The sequence below is a fragment of the Tamandua tetradactyla genome, chromosome 20 (assembly GCF_023851605.1).
Source record: "Tamandua tetradactyla isolate mTamTet1 chromosome 20, mTamTet1.pri, whole genome shotgun sequence".
Taxonomy (NCBI): Eukaryota; Metazoa; Chordata; class Mammalia; order Pilosa; family Myrmecophagidae; genus Tamandua; species Tamandua tetradactyla.
Genome location: NC_135346.1, coordinates 53,192,624 through 53,210,296, shown reverse-complemented (window position 1 = coordinate 53,210,296; position 17,673 = coordinate 53,192,624). Strand labels below are relative to the sequence as shown.

Genomic DNA, 17,673 nt, shown 5'->3' with positions numbered 1-17,673 from the left:
CAGGTGCACCTGTGTGCAACCTGTATTCCTACTGTAGTTAAGATAACAGTAGAATTCCATTTGAAGGCATAGTCCCTCCTGAGAACATTTAGGGTGGCTTAGGCTATCAGCAATAAATATCAGCCTAGACTGAGACAACAATTCCTAGCTATTTAGTAGAGGTGTGACTTTTTTGGGGGGGTGGGGAGCACAGCCCACTATTTTTGTTTAGTGTTCACAACAAATGAGAAAGAGAGCATAACTGTTACCATTTTTATAGGCACTATGATGATCATGTTATGCATGTAATCCTATTTGATCCTTTACAGTAGTTTCAAAGGAGTTGTTAGTATTCCCATTTTTTTTTTTACGGAGGAGGAAACTGCAGCTCAGACAGTTTTAAGTCATTTGCCAAAGCTGCTAATTGACCTAAGTACTTTCCACTACACTGGACTGCCTCCCATTTTTAGAGGTCTGGTTTTTCTAAAAAAGACCTGATGTGTAAGTATTCAAGTAAGGGTTGAGGCTGTCAAACATGGTGGTATTCTTTTAGGCAGTCTTAGTCAGCAGGGAGTGCCACTTTCTCCTGTGGGTGGCCTGAGAGATTGAGATGATTGAAGTCTCAGGAATTACACAGGATTCATGTACAGCAAAGTGAACAATGTTCTGATCTGGTTCAGTGTCACTTTTGTGGCACTTCAAAAGAAACTACATGTGTCTTGTGACTCAGGGATGTAATAATTATTGAAACAGACCTAAGTGAGGCTTCCTAAAATACCTATTATGAACAACTTAGCAGACTTTTTCTTTTAAAATTTAGAAATGTATTTTAGAAAATTAGGATCTTTATAAGCATTGAGATGCTAAGCATTGCCTGCTAACTTCCATTTGACTTAGAATGTTACTCTCATGTCTGGCAGAGTGTCTGAGAGATTTCGTAATCTAGCTCTTGTTTGAGGGTCTAGGATGGAGGATATGTCTCAGCCTTTTATGCTGGGTGGTTGTTTTCTGTTCATAAATGTCAGGGGATTTTGTGCTACACACTAACAGTGTTGCATTTCCCTGTTCCCCTTTCCTGTAGTTCTCTGTGCTGTAGCTCCACGGTTTTAGGGTCACCTATTTTTTGTTACCAGTTCTTGAAAACATTTTAGAATTGTGGAATAGCACATAGGAAATAATTTTTGTTATGGGAATTCCCCTACCCTCTCTTTTTAAATAAAATTTTTTGGAGGCAAATTCTCATGTAATAGTAAATGTGCTCTAAATAATTGAAATATACAGAGTAACAAAGCTAGTTACTAGTTCAGTTTTAAAGCAATTGTATATGTTTTAAACTTTAGAAAAGCCATATGAATTTTAGAAAGGACATCTGGTATATATGTAAGACATGTTGCATATCATCTTTGTAATACTTTGGGTTCCTTTGGAATCATAAATCCTGCAGCAACTCTGGGTCCCCAAAGGGTATAGCTTGAACATTGGTAACCACTGCCAAGAGTCACTGGCCATGAATAAAACTTGTTACCAGTACGTCTGCCTCCTACGTCAGCATTTTCCTGGTATGCTTAGTTTGCTGAGGTTGCTCAGCCACTATCTAAAAATAAATTATTTCTGTAAATGATTCCATGCATTGAGTTGAATTTAAGAATTTCTTTATATTCTGGATCCCTTTTAAAGAAGTTGCTTATACAGACATATATTGTCTGCCTTAATAGAGGTAGCAGAGGTGGAGTGGTTAGTGTTTTTTGGTTCTGAAATATGGGTTTATATGTCTAATATTTTACACAGTCAGTGGGGTGATGAAGCTCCCTAGGAAGTCCAAACTTGGTGTAGATGGGCAGGTGAGCAAATGAGCATTTCCTTGCTACTAATACCTGCATGGAACCTCTGTGCATCCCCTGGGTGATGAAAATATGCTGGCCTTCTGTCTCAAGACTGTGAGTGGGCACTCTTAGAGGGCAGGGATTATATTTAGGACCTTGCGCCAAGTACTAGGGCCACAAATCTCCAACCTTTCAGTTCTTTCTGTGAAAATTGAAAACAGTAATTTCTGCTTCAGAGTTGTGATGATTAAATGAAATAAACTTCAACTATATAAAACGCATATTATAATATTACAGTAGCATAATGCCTGGCACATAACAGATAGTAGAATTTGACGTTTTGGAACATACAGAAGCATACTGCCTTCAAAATAAGAGGAAATAGTGTTTGTTAGATGTCAACAGAGCTGGTAATTATGGCCTTATTAGGAATAAAGGTAAGATTTATCTACTTTCTTCAACAAAGCAAATGATTAAACTAGAAGCTACTCAGAGACAATCTTTCAAACTATATCCTTAACTAAAGTGTCCAGTTACTATAGTCTCTTACTGTCTTCTGATTTTAAGGATCAAGAATTTAGACCTTGGTTGTTCATAGTAAGAACTTATCTATTGATCCTCTGCTATTAGAGGTTAGGTCTCGTAGTGCTCTGGGCATGACCTCCTTCCTCATTTGAACTTTCCCAGTGTCCCAAGTCCATATTGTTCCCTTGAGTGCTGCAGCTCTTAGCTTTTTACCACTCCTTTGGCACTTGTATTTTATCTGGAATTGTTACTGATCTTTTTATGTTCTATGTTCACTGCTTCATACTTCCTTATAGGTGCTGCATGTTTTAGTAGACAAAGCATGGACTTAGAATTAAAAAGAACTGAATTTGATGTCCAGGTCATTCAGTCACTGGATTTATGGCCTTAGACAAATTAAGCTGTTTCTTTGTAAATTAGAAAATATAAGAATGTCTTCCCAAGATTATTGTGTGGATCATTTAGTAAAATAAACTTAGGTTTAGAGAATATCTGGTTCCATATCCTGTGTGCTAGGTATTAAAGGGGTGCCTCTCTTGAATCCTTAATGCTTTCTTGTTAATCTTTGTATCTCCATTGCCTAGCACAGTACCTGGAATAAACTAACATATCAGTATATGTTGCATGAATGATGAAAGAACAAGAGTCTAAGGCTGAAATGTACCATTCTTATTCTAAAGGAACTCCTAGTCTGGTGAGAGATTAAAAATGGTAACAAACACAATTCTTTTTACATTGGTGTACAATAGTAGTACGTTACTCCGTGTCTCAGTGATCCAAGACAGTGCTTTAGATAGATACGTAGGCTATCCGTATATATGATGGTGGTACTCTTTGGCCAGATATTGTAATTGGTATTAGAGAGCAATGCAGCGAGTTATTATTTAGTTGTATGTTTTGGGTGCAAGTGGAATTCTTTAAACATATTGAAGTCTATCTGGGCCATTTTTCTCAAACCCAACCCAAAGCCCATTGGAAATCCTATGATAGTTATCATACAGGCAGGGAAAGTTTGAGCAGAAGCATTGTTGGTAATGTCTTACTTGGAAAAGAGTATGGTTCCTTTCCACAGACAATTACACAAACCGTGATCAAGATATCAGTGGTATGCTGTTTCTGGATGCCAGGCCACTGTCTGAAGCCTAATAGAATAGTCAGTTCGCAAAACTCATCTATTGTCTCCTTTTTTCCCCTAGACTATAGAATCTAACTGGCGGTGTGGACGACACAACTTGCAAAGGATTCAGTGCCGGTCTGAAAATAGTAAAGGTGTCTACTGTTTACAGTATGATGATGAAAAAATTATCAGTGGCCTGCGAGATAACTCTATAAAGGTGAATAACTGTGTTTTGTTTCTGTTATTTTTAGAATCACAGTTATGTGTTAGACACCAGATAAGACAATCCCTCCATTTACTCCAGATTGGTTTTTATCGGTACCACTCAATCTTGGCAGCTCTTAGTGTGGTTCTAAAGAAATAAAGCCAGAGCATTTCCTTTTAACTAACACAAGACCTCTGGATTGTCTCACTCCTTATCCTCCTGTAAGCATGTTAACATTCTGTGTTCTGTATTTAAGTGCAAATAGAAAATATCCCAGGGTCTTGATTACTTTGCTAGCTGGTGACAGTGTCATTAGCTTGCCTGTAAATCAAAGCCATTACCTTATATGGTTTCTGAGAGAGATATATGTTATCATGTGTTCAGATGATAACACAAAAGAATGACAAGAGCCGTCCATATTATTTTCATTCACTTTTCAGTAACAGATAAACTGTGAATTTCTCTGTGTCGAAATAATCTGCTTGATGCTTGGTCTTACTGGTTTTATTTTACATTGTTTGTATCTTATTTTCCACATTAAAAAAATCTTTTTAAAAATTTGAGGTATAATTTATATCCAGGAAAATTCCCTCTTTGATGTAAAGTTCTGTTAAACAAACACAGAGTTGCATTACCTTCACAATCAAGAAATAGAACAGCTTCATCATCCCCCCCAAATTCCCCTGTGTATTTTGTTTGTAGTCAGCTCCTCTCCTCCATCTCCCTAGGCCTTGGCAACCACTGATCTTTTTTCTTTTCCTATAATTTTGCCCTTTCGAGAATGCTGTATAAATAGATTCTTGCACTTAGTATAGTGCATTTCAGATTCATCTGTGTTGTGTTTAGCAGGAGTTCTTTCCTTTGTATTGCCGCGTAGTTTTCTATCTTATGTATGCATCACAGTATGCTTATACATTTACCCATCGAAAAGAGATTTGTGTTGTTTCCAGTTTTTCACAATTTTGAATAAACCTGCTATAAACATATGCATGCAGGTTTTGGGGGAAACCTACGTTTTCAGTTCACTTGGGTAAAGTGGATTAGTAAAGTGTGTATCTTGCCTGTTAAGAAATTGCGAAACTGTTTTCCAGAGTGACTGTACCATTTAATATTGCCATCTACAATGTTTGAGGTCTTTTTTTTCCTGCATCCTTTTCAGCACTTGGTAGTTTCAGTTTTTTTGTTATTAGCTACCCTGATAGATGTATAGAGATGTAGTTCATTGTGGTTTAAATGTGTGTTTCTCTAGTGATTAATGTTGATGAGTATCTTTTCATGTGTTTGATTGCCGTCTGTATATTCTTTGGTGAAGTTTCTGTTGCCATCTTTTACCATTTTTTTTTTTTTTGAAAACTTTTTTTTTTAATTCTTTTTTTTTTTTTTTTTTTAACAAACAAACAAAAAACTATATTTCAGGTGCAGCTTCATTCAGTGTTCCAACATAGTTACATTACACTTAGGTATTATTGTGCTGTCCATTTTTGAGTTTTTGTATCTAGTCCTGTTGCACAGTCTGTATCCCTTCAGCTCCAATTACCCATTATCTTACCCTGTTTCTAACTCCTGCTGGTCTCTGTTACCAATGATATATTCCAAGCTGATTCTCGAATGTCGGTTCACATCAGTGGGACCATACAGTATTTGTCCTTTAGTTTTTGGCTAGACTCACTCAGCATAATGTTCTCTAGGTCCATCCATGTTATTACATGCTTCATAAATTTAGTCTGTCTTAAAGCTGCATAATATTCCATCGTAGGTATACGCCACAGTTTGTTTAGCCACTCGTCTGTTGATGGACATTTTGGCTGTTTCCATCTCTTTGCAATTGTAGATAATGCTGCTATAAACACTGGTGTGCAAATGTCCGTCTGTGTCTTTGCCCTTAAGTCCTTTGAGTAGATACCTAGCAGTGGTATTGCTGGGTCGTAATCCATTCTGCCATTCTATGTCTTTTGATTGGGAAATTCAGTCCATTAACTTTTAGTGTTATTACTGTTTGGATAATATTTTCCTCTACCATTTTGCCTTTTGTATTATATATATCATATCTGATTTTCCTTCTTTCTACACTTTACTCCATACCTCGCTCTTCTGTCTTTTCGTATCTGACTCTAGTGCTCCCTTTAGTATTTCTTGCAGGGCTGGTCTCTTGGTCACAAATTCTCTCAGTGACTTTTTGTCTATAAATGTTTTAATTTCTCCTTCATTTTTGAAGGACAATTTTGCTGGATATAGAAGTCTTGGTTGGCAGTTTTTCTCTTTTAGTAATTTAAATATATCATCCCACTGTCTTCTAGCTTCCATGGTTTCTGCTGAGAAATCTACACATAGTCTTATTGGGTTTCCCTTGTATGTGACAGATTGTTTTTCTCTTGCTGCTTTCAAGATCCTCTCTTTCTCTTTGACCTCTGACATTCTAACTAGTAAGTGTCTTGGAGAATGCCTATTTGGGTCTATTCTCTTTGGGGTGCGCTGCACTTCTTGGATCTGTAAATTTAGGTCTTTCATAAAAGTTGGGAAATTCTCAGTGATAATTTCTTCCATTAGTTTTTCTCCTCCTTTTCCCTTCTCTTCTCCTTCTGGGACACCCACAACACGTATATTTGTGCGCTTCATATTGTCATTCAGTTCCCTGATCCCCTGCTCAAGTTTTTCCAGTCTTTTCCCTATAGTTTCTGTTTCTTTTTGGAATTCAGATGTTCCATCCTCCAGTTCACTAATTGTAGCTTCTGTCTCTTTAGATCTACCATTGTAGGTATCCATTGTTTTTTCCATTTTTTCTTCTTTGTCCTTCACTCCCATAAGTTCTGTGATTTGTTTTTTCAGATTTTCTATTTCTTCTTTTTGTTCAGCCCATGTCTTCTTCATGTCCTCCCTCAATTTATTGATTTGGTTTTTGAAGAGTTTTTCCATTTCTGTTCGTATATTCAGCATTAGTTGTCTCAGCTCCTGTATCTCATTTGAACTATTGGTTTGTTCCTTTGACTGGGCCATATCTTCAATTTTCCGAGCGTCATCCATTATTTTCTGCTGGTGTCTGGGCATTTGATCAGATTTCCCTGGGTGTGGGACCCAGCTGGTTGAAAGGTTTTTCTGTGAAATCTCTGGGCTGTTTTTCTTTTCCTGCCCAGTAGGTGGCGCTCGTGGCGCTCGTCTGTCTGCGGGGCCCACCAGTAAAAGATGCTGTGGCTCCTTTAACTTGCCAATCCGAATCTCGCAGTCGGCCCGGGAAACCGCGTGTGGAGGGGGGGTCGCCAGCCATGGCTTGGGGGAGTGCCGGTCCAAATTGCCCAGCTGGCCCGAGACGCCAAGCGTGGTGGGAGGGCCCCACTATCCAGCGTTCCCAGTCAGACCAGGGAGCCACGTGCATGGAGGGGACCCCAGTCGCCAGCCGCCCCGGCCGGGAAAACGCACGCCCCTCGGGTATCTCACCACAGCGGATTCTCCCTGCCCGTTCAGCCGTTCCAGAATGGGGTACGCTGTCTTTTTGGTCTCTGTCGTGGCTCCGGGAGCTGTTTCGTATTGTTTCTGTTTCTTTAGTTGCTTTTCTGGAGGAGGAACTAAGACCCGCGTGTCTTACTAAGCCGCTATCTTCTCCGGAAGTCCCCCAGATCTCTTTTACCATTTTTAAAGTGAGTTTTCTTATTATTGAGTCTTCCCCCCTCCTCCACACACAGTGCATGGTCTGGGAATCAAACCTGGGTCTCACACATGGAAGGCAAACTTTCTGCCATTGAACCACCCATGTACATTGTTTTCTTATTATTGAATTTTGAGAGTTCTTTATATATTTTGGATACAAGTCCTTTGCCAGAAATCTGTTCTACAAATATTTTCTTCCAATTTATAGCTGTCTTTTCATTTTCTTAATGACCTCTTTCATAGAGCAGAAGATTTTTTCTTTTATGGGTCAAGTTTTTGGAGATATATCTAAGATGTTTTTTGCTGAGTTTCTTAAATCTGTAAATTTATGTCTTTCACCAAATCAAAGTTTTTGGCCATTATTTTTTCAAAATATTTTTCTGCTGCTATCGCTTTCTCCTCTCCTGGAACTCTTAATTACAAAAATAATAATAGTCCTTTTAATATTGTTCACATTTTTTTTCCCAGTCTTCCTCTCTGTTCTAGATTTTTCTTTTTCTTGCATGGGCACCCACTAGAAATCGAACCTGGGTCTCCGACATGGCAGGCAAGAGTTCTGCCACTCAGTTCTGCCACTGAGCCACTGTCGCGTCACCCTAGATAATTTATGTTGATCTATCTTCAAGTTGACCAAAATTTTTTTGTCTCACCTTCATTCAGCTATTGACTCCATCCAGTGAATTTTTAAATTTCAGATATATTTTATAGTCTTTTCTTTCAAATCACATGTCTTTGTCTTTACTTCATGGAGTCTAGTTTATAATACCTGCTTTACATTGTGAATGTTGTTTTAAAGACTATGAGTTCTGTTATAATTCTTTAGAGAATGTGTATGGATGAATAATCTTTTAAGCAAGCATTCATTTCAAGTTTGGTCTTGACTTTTACGTAAGACATGTGGGGTGGTAGGAAGGGATGAGTTGTAGGGGTGGTTCTAATCTCTTTTCTACTTTTCAAACCCTTTCCTGCTGCTTTGGGTCTTTCTTGGGCTTGCACTATGCAGAATTTAGTCTGAGACATCAGCAGTGGTTTAAATATCAATTCACTCTTGAGAGCCTTGGCTATGCCAGTTTGGTCTCTCCTGTGCATGAGCAGTACCACAGTGAACCCAAGACCTGTATTGTGTGGGTTCTTATACAGAAGTAGGGGACCCCTTTTTCTGGCTCTTTCCTCTTTGGCGTTTCCCCAAGTCTCTTTGGGCCATAGGGACCCATTTTTTCCTTTCCTCTGGCCAGGAATATGGGATTCCTGCATTTTTGTTACCTGGGGCCTGCTCTTGGGTCAGAGTCATGTAAATAAAGAGAGAGGAAAAAAAAAGAGCTTCCTCATGCATTCTTTGGGCTCCAGGGACCTCTGTTTTAGCCCTCTAGTCCAGAAAGAGGTTTCTTTGAAAATTTTAGTTGCTTGTTTTTCTCCTCTACTGTGAATCTCCCTGATTGGTGCCCGCCTCTGGGCCAAAGCTACAATTGAAAGAAAGGTGGAAACAACAAATAATATAAACCATAAATTCACCCCCATGTGGGTTAATTCTACAGATTGTAGCTCCTAACCACAATACAACCTGATCCCTTTTTTTTTTCCTTTTTCAGAATCCCTGGCTATTTTTTTAATACAATTTTATTGAGATGTATTCACATACCATATAATCATACCAAGGTATACAGTCAGTGATTCACAGTATCATCACATAGTTGTGATGTGTGATCACATAGTTGTGATCACCGCAATCAATTCTTGAGCATTCCCATTACTCCAAAAAAAATAAGAAAAAAAAAATGAACACCCAAAAACATCCCATACCCTTTTACTCCCCCATTATTTATTTATTTTTGTAATAAGAAAAAAATAAAAATGAACACCCTAAACATCCAATGCCCCCACCATTATTTATTTATTTTTGTCTTTATTTTATACTCATTTGTCCATACACTGTATAAAGAGAGTGTCAGCCATAAGATTTTCACAATCACATGGTCACACTGTTATACAATTGTTTTCAAGAATCAAGGTGACTGGATTACAGTTCAACAGTTTCAGGTATTTCCTTCTAGCTGTTCTAGTACACCTAAAACTAAAGAAGAAATATCTAAATGATGCATAAGAATAATCTCCAGAATGATCTCTCAACCACTGAAACTTTATTTTGTTTCATTTCTCTTCCCCCTTTGGTCAAGAAGACTTGCTCAAACCCACGGGAGTCATGTTCTGTGTTGCCAGGGAGATTTACACCCCTGGGAGTGGGGAGGGAAGTGAGTTTACCTGCAGAGTTGGCTTAATGAGAGATGTTGCATCTCTGCTTTTCAAGAGTGCCCACATGTCCTCTCAATAAATTTTTCTGCCTACTTAACCATTTTGGATGCAGGGCCCATGCTGAGACCCCAGTGAGGGTTTCCCAAAAGAAAGTGGTGATAGCCGCCTTGCTGAAGGTTGGTCAGCTGACTGTTTGCTTTGTATTTTGTCTAATCAACTGGAGAGATAGGCTGTAGTGTGCTTTCTTTATCTTGACCAGGTTTTCGGTTGTTTTACTTTGGCTAGTTAAAGAAGTGTGTGCGTGTGTGTGTGTGTGTGTGCGTGTGTATGAATGAAATAGTGGGATATCAGTTATTCAGATAACTAGGGCAAAGAACATTGCGTGTAAACTATAAAGAAACTGTTTTATTGCTTTATGGCAATATTTTCAAAAGGTGGATGTGAATCTAAAGGATGTTTATAGGTATTCTTGGCAAAGAATAACTTCCTTCAAAGAAGTTTAGAAAACACTGCATGCTGCATTTCCATCTTAGAAATAAATTCACAGGATACAGTAGCATGTAAAGGCTCTGGAAGGCCTGCAGAGAGACACCCAATATTTCTCAGCTTCCCAAACTTTTATTTGACCACAGAACACTGTTTTTATGTTAATAACTTTTTGATAGCTCTAACCTGTAACCACAAATACACCCTAGAAAAAGTGACACATTACTATTAAATTTTTTTTTTTTGCATGGGCAGGTTCCGGGGATTGAACCTGGGTCTCTGGCATGGCAGGCAAGAATTCTGCCACTGAGCCACCATTGCACCACCCTCTATTTAGTTTTGATAATTCTACTTTAAGAGATAGGTAAGCATGATTTATAAAGAGCTTCTCAAAGCATGACCCTAGGCTTGCGTTTCACTTACACTGGCTGTTTCTAAACGGGTCACTTATAGAGACATACTTATGTTTAAATCAGGTCCTACTAGGTCAGAAATTAAAAGCAAGCCTTGCTATTATAGAAGGACATTTAAATGCCTATAGCACTTGTAATATCTTTGCCATTTGCAGTCAACATTAGGAGCATTGCAAATTATGATAGTTTTATTTCACTAGTGAAGAATTAGGTCCATAGAGTCTATTTTTAGGTCCATGGAGTCTATTTTTAAGAATCCAATCTTTGAAAAAACCACTTCCCACCCCTCTGTTGTATATGGACTAAAACCACTTCCCATCCCTCTATTGTAAATTGACTACAAAAATTTGGGAAACGCTGGAAAGATTAAAAGAAGGAAGAAAGAGAGCACTCAAAGTACAAAAAAACCCAACAACCCTATTTTAACATTGTATTTCCTTTAATCTATGTTTTCTTATTTTAAGTGAGCATAGTGGCAGTGTTACTACCTAGATAATTTTTGTTCTGAGTTTTTTAAGTGTAAGCATTATATTTTTCTCATTAAAAAATCTTCATAGCTTGCTTTGAAATCTTTCCATAATGTTAAACATCTGTTTTTATTTTTGTAAACAGCATAATGGGTTAAGAGGTATGAGTTTTTAAAGCCTCTTAATAGATGTTTTCAAATTGTTGTCCCGAGTTGGGAAGCCAGCTCTTTTTACAGATCTTATTTTTAAAAAGTTTCCTTTATAAGACTGTTGATAGGTATAATGAGTACAGTAGTTAAGGATACAAGGTAAACAAAATAGCAAATCTCTCTTGGCAGTTCAGTATTTGCCCCTTTTCCTTCTTGTCATTCCCCACCTATTTGATATTTAACTGTTTTTACTATAACACAGGTGTGTTTTATTTTATGATTTGGAAAATAAAGTAAGATAATAGTTTTATCAAAATATGATATAGTAAATTACTCTTTGTGGTTGATCTTGTCTCAATAGATTTGGGATAAAACCAGCTTGGAATGTTTGAAAGTGTTAACAGGACATACAGGCTCTGTCCTTTGTCTCCAGTATGATGAGCGTGTCATTGTAACTGGCTCTTCAGACTCTACAGTGAGGTGAGTGGTTTGGCTTCATTGGTCTGAATCTGTGTGCCTTCCCTAAGGAGACTGAGATTCACTCTGTCTTGTGGTAGAGGTATGCGCATGCTTTGCATATGTTTTTATATGCTACATCTCAGATACACTTGGATTTTTTTGAGCAAAGTAGGCAGGAAAGTTAATTTTTGCTAAGTTGGTCCTATTTGCAGTGGCATCCATTATAGAATTGGCAACATGCCTGCCTATGAAATAAAAAGCATATTGCCTTGTATAAAGCTGGCTTTCTCCTCTAGGGAGATTGTGGACCAGAGAAAAGAAGAGAGGAAGGCAGGCGTTCTAGGAGTATGGTGGGCAGCAACCTACAAACACTGGAAGAATCAGAAGCAGATATTTGTAGAACCTTTTGAGGGACACAGGGAAAGTAAAATTTGAGAGTCAGATAGTGTGCTAGATATTTTGTGTAATGTTATTCTGTTCTATTTTCACATCAACTTTTCAAAGTAGGTAGATGTTATTTCCTCTTTTTTTTTTTTTAAACAACCCATAAGTCTTTTATTTTATTTTTACATCTCTTATGCCATGAATTCATAGGGAATAGGCTCCAGGAGTCATACTCCTTTCCATTCACCAAGTGTGCTTCTCTGGGTGGAGCAGGCTGGCAGTTCAGTTGAACCCAGGTCCCTTTCTCTTTGACTTCTTTTTTTTTCTGATAATTTTCCTTTACATGTTTTAGGAAGCTATATTGGCTCTTAGAGTGCTTAATTTGCTCAATACACACATTAATTCTCTTGGCAAGAATCTTGCCCTTCACTTGTTTGTTTACAATGATACCAGCAGCATGCTGGGTAACCTTGTAAACTCTTCCAGCTTTGCTGTAGTAACATTTGTGGGGCATTCCTTTTTTTTGATTGAGAAATCATCACACACATATCGTCTATCCATAGTATACAATCAGTGGCTCACAGTATCATCACATAGTTGTGTATTCCTCACCATGATCATTTTTAGAACGTTTGCATCACTCCAGGAAAAGAAATAAAAAGAAAAATCTCATACGTCCTATATCCCTTACTCCTCCCTTTCATTGACCACTAGTATTTCAATCTACCCAATTTTTTACCCTTTATCCCCACCCCCGTTACTTATTTTCTATCCTTATTTTTTTACTCATCTGTTCATACCTAGATGAAAGCAGCATCAGACACAGGTTTTCACACTCACACAGTCACATTGTAAAAGCTATGTAGTTACACAATCATCTTCAAGAATCAGGGCTACTGGAACACAGTTCAACAGTTTCAGGTACTTCCTTCCAGCCATTCCAATATACCATAAACTAAAAAGGGATGTCTATGTAATGCATAAGAATAACCTCCAGGATAACTTCTCAATTTTGAAATCTCTCAGTCACTGAAACTTTCTTTTGTCTCATTTCTCTTCCCCTTTTTGGTCAAGAAGCCTTTCTCAATCCCATGATGCCAAGTCTCAGCAGCCCAGGAGTCCTGTCCTACATTGCAGGGAGATTTACACCCCTGGGAGTCATGTCCCGTATGGGGGGAAGGGTATTGAGTTCACCTGCTTAGCTGGCTTAGAGAGAGTGGGGGGGTCATTCCTTTTTGAACAGTGCCCATTCCTTTGATGTCTGTGATTTTACTTTTCTTGTAGGTTTGCATGTATGTGGCCAAAGGGAACAACTCTGTGTTTTCTAAAAGTCCTTGAAAACATATGGCGGTGCCTCTCCTCTTTCCCTTTATGTTGATCATTTTGGCGAATTATTGCAAGATGGCAGTTCCCTTTCCTTTTTTTTAATAGCTGAATTAAGAAACCAAGATCAGAGAGGTTAAATAATTTGCTCAGTCACATAATAAATTTTGAACCTGGAATTTTTATCAGTCAGAACTGTCTTCATATGCAGTAATGGAGACACTAGTTGTTGATTGCCACTCCAGGGGCATCATGATGAAGATGAAAAAAATGCCGTCCTCTGCAGTAGAAGGGATGCATTGCTTGATCTTTGGGAGTTGAGAGTGGAAAGGGAACATTATTGAGAGTCACTCCTAAACCACTGGTACAAGGATATTTTCTTACACAGAATGGGCTTTGAAATTGGAGGTGGTGATGAGTTCATCAGCGCCTAGAGATTGAGTAAAACTTGAACTGGATGGCTGGTAGCTTGGGGAAGGCATGTGATGTGAAGGAGAAGCAAATGCCTCTTCAGAACTGAGTCACATACTTTGAGTGTTTTATGGGAGCATCCTGGAGATAGGAATAGTCCCTAGTCTGGTTTTGGGTTCCTACATTCTCTGCTTTTCACTCTTCTCCTTATGTTATTTTTATACTTTTGTTACTCGTCTCTTGCCATATTCCTGGATTCTTTCCCCATCCCAGCCTTTCAGCATTTCTTGTGTTCTTTTGCTGACCCAGTGCTTCCAGGCTACTATTTCTGTCATAGATCATACCTCAGTCTGAGAAGCCTGAGTCTTTCCTCTTTGGCTCTGTGTGAACCTATCCTCTTAGAAGACTGGAATTAAAGAAAAGCTGTGATGTGAAAGTGCTGCCCCAATGAACTCTGTGTCCCAAGGGTAAAGCAATTGGGATGCAGTAGCTTTGTCTACAAAACAGTTGGTTAGATAAATAGGTGTGGGATTTGATGAGACATCATAACTTACTATCTTTAATTTGTCATGGATAAATATTAGACTCAGAGACCTTTCCAGGTTAAAAAAAGAACCTTAAGCTTGGGGCCACCCATAATTCTCCAGCCACCAAACCTCCTTCCTCCTTTTATCTCAGATTCACTGCAGAACTCACCCACTTGAAGAATCATCTTTTCATGATAACACAGGCCTGCAAACACCCCTGAATACCTGACAGCTAAATAAATCAAAGCCTGGGCAGAGCCAGAATTGGCCTTCTCAGCACTTATTAGCAAATAAAGAAATGGCTTCTGGGGACTCCTTTTGAGTGTGTCCTTGAAGTATTAGTTCCCAATCCCCAAGCATGCGTAGAGTCCACACTTCATTCTTTTTTTTGGGTGGTGGTGGTGGGGTGTGGGTATTGCATGGGTTAGGAGTTGAACCTGCCTCTCCTTCATGGCAGTGAGCATTCTACCACTGAACCACCACACAGCTCTTTCTTAATAGAATGATCCTAGGGTTCAAGTCCCAGAAATCTTTTCCTGGTTGTCTCAGTAAGTAAGCATCATGCTCTTCTGTTCTCATCTAGAGTCTGGGATGTGAACACAGGTGAAGTTCTGAATACACTGATTCACCACAATGAGGCTGTACTGCATTTACGCTTCAGCAATGGACTGATGGTGACCTGTTCCAAGGACCGCTCCATTGCCGTGTGGGATATGGCTTCTGCCACTGATATCACTTTACGTCGTGTCCTGGTTGGCCACCGTGCTGCTGTCAATGTGGTAGACTTTGACGATAAGTATATCGTGTCTGCCTCTGGTGACAGAACCATCAAAGTAAGTCTGTCTGCAGTCCCTTGGCTTCTACCAGTCTGGTACCTTGCAAGATATATTCTCCTCTCTTTGCCTATGAGCCTCCATGAGGCCATCTCACTGCATGCTCCTAGAGTCACAGGCAAGATGGGAAGACAGAGCTGTGGCTCATGAAATGACATTGTTAATCACCTTTTTAAGAGGAAGACTTCAGCATGTTCTGCTTGTAAGGAGCGCTTTTAATTATTATCTCATTTGACCCTTACAACATTCTTGCGAGGTAGGTATTGCCTCCATTTCCCAGATGTGATTCAGAGAGGTGACGAACTGTCCTGGAGAACATACAGCTAGCTAGTATCAGAAATGAGCTTCGAATCATTTACCTAGTTTTCAGAGTCTGCCAAAACATATGCCCTGGACTAGATCCTGGAGATAGAATGATGAACAAGACATGTTCCTGCCTTTAAGAAGTCCATACTGTGGTAGGGAAGGAGATGTGCTGAGCAATTGTAGTCTAGGGTAATTCGTAGCATTTGGTAATTGCAGTTCTAATCCCAGTATCCTCACAAAATTTTAAAATTTTAGGTTTCTTAAAATTCTTGTAACAGCTTTATAGAGCTCTAATTCATATACCATAACATTCATCATTTTGAAACGTACAATTCAGTTAACCTTTATAACGACATTCATAATGTTGTATAACCATCACTGCTATTTAATTCTGGAAGAGGTTCATCACCCCTTCTTCAGAAAACCCCCTACCCATTAGCAGTCACCTCCTATTATTGCCCCTAGTCTCTGACAACTACCGGTCTTCTTTCTGCCTGTGTATTTGCCTATTTTGGACATTTCATATAAATGGAATCATATCATGTATGGCTTTTTGTGCCAGACTTCTTTCATTTACCATGTTTTCAAGGTTCACCCAGGTATCAGTACTTCTCCTTTTATGGTGGAATAATATTCTCCTTTATGGGTAATGCCACATTTTGTTTATCCATTCATCAGTTGATGGACATTTGGGGTGTTTCTACTTTTTGGCTGTTATGGATAATGCAGCTGTGAAAATTTGTGTACAAGTTTGTGTGGGCATATGTTTTCAATTCCTTGGGTATGCACCAAAGAGTGGAATTGCTGGGTCGTATGTTAAGTCTATGTTTAACGTTTTGAGGAACTGCCAAACTGTTTTCCAAAGAGGCCCCACTATTTTACAATCCCGTGAACAGTGTATGAGGGTTACAATTTCTCTTCTTCCTCACCAATACTTGTTATTATCCATCTTTTTTCTTATAACCATCCTAGCGCGTATGCAGGGATATTTCATTGTAGTTTTGCTTTATACGACTAATTCAGTAACCATGCTTGATGTCAAGCATCTTTTCATGTGCTTATTGACCATTTTTAAGTCTTTGGAGAAATATCAGTTTAAAATCCTGTGCCCATTTTTAAAATTGGGTTGTCTTTTTATTGTTGAGTGGTAAAAGTTCCTTATATATTCTGGATACAGGTCCTTTGTCAAATATATGATTTGTAAATATTTTCTGCCATTCCATGGGCTCAGTTTTTTGATTTGTCCTTTGAAGCACAAAAAATTTAAGTTTTGATCAAGTCCAGTTTATCTATTTTTTCTTTTGTCACTTGTGCTTTTGATGACATATCTAAGAAACGATTGTTTAATCCAAAGCCATGAAGACTTACTATTTTCTTCTAAGCATTAGGTACTTTCAGCTCAGATATTTAGAGTTTTGATCCATTTTGAGTTAATTTTTGAATATGTTGTAAGGAAGGGGGTCCAACTTCATTCTTTTGCAGGTAGATATCTAGTTCTTTTTGTGTTGTTAGGGCTACAAATACAGCTGGTAAAATAATTCAGGGCACTCTTGTTGCTTTGTGATTCTCTAATCAGCTTGTAATATAAAGTGTGTCTATGACCATCTAAGTCTTAGAGACTATTTCACAAAAGAGGGGATTATTTATTCCATATACATAATTTTAGGAGGGAATGTGTCAAAACAAGTGAAATTATTAAGCTATGCTGGAAAAGGGCATTTATGAAGGGTGAACCTTTTTGCATCAGTTACATTGGGTTTGACATGTCTGCTGGAATAAATACACAAAATCTGGCCAGGCAGATGAATGTCTGAAACCATCCAGGGGGATAATATCTCTGTGTGAAGATCTCAAGGTCTGGAAACTTCAAAACTTCCGTCTGTATCTCATTCCAGTTTTATCACACAGCTGCCAAGAAAATGGTAGGCCTTCCAATCTGTCCTCCAGTTTACCAACTTTGAGTTAGAAGAGACTGCATTTCATAATCATCTATTTAGGTCATTCTTAGAAGCTCTGATTGTTTAAAACAGTTTAAGGGATGGCTTTTCTGTATTCATTCTTTCAAATATTGCTACATTTTTATACAGGTCTGGAGCACGAGTACCTGTGAATTTGTTCGTACTTTGAATGGGCACAAGCGAGGCATTGCCTGTCTCCAGTACAGGGATCGGCTGGTTGTTAGTGGATCATCAGACAATACCATTAGGTGAGTAGAAGGTGGTGTACTGACACAGCAGAGTTTTTTGCTGTGGTATGGATTCCTTTCCCAGACCAAATGCTCAAAAGACTTAGAGTAAATAAGATGCTTCAGATAAGAAAATATTAGTTAGTTACCTTTTATTAATCTATTTGGCTTTGCATTCTAAAGTGTATA

The 17,673-nt window shown here is 38.5% G+C and overlaps 1 protein-coding gene across 6 annotated transcripts in view; it reads left to right on the top strand.

Moving 5' to 3' along the window:
* FBXW11 (F-box and WD repeat domain containing 11) overlaps positions 1 to 17,673 on the top strand; it is a 174,895-nt gene that overhangs the window by 145,550 nt on the left and 11,672 nt on the right. For all 6 annotated transcript variants that reach the window (XM_077137641.1, XM_077137640.1, XM_077137644.1 and 3 more), the window contains 4 exons: positions 3,524 to 3,661; positions 11,418 to 11,536; positions 14,744 to 14,993; positions 17,387 to 17,505. In XM_077137641.1, the coding sequence (XP_076993756.1) occupies positions 3,524 to 3,661; positions 11,418 to 11,536; positions 14,744 to 14,993; positions 17,387 to 17,505 (626 nt within the window). The remainder of the gene's footprint in view (positions 1 to 3,523; positions 3,662 to 11,417; positions 11,537 to 14,743; positions 14,994 to 17,386; positions 17,506 to 17,673) is intronic.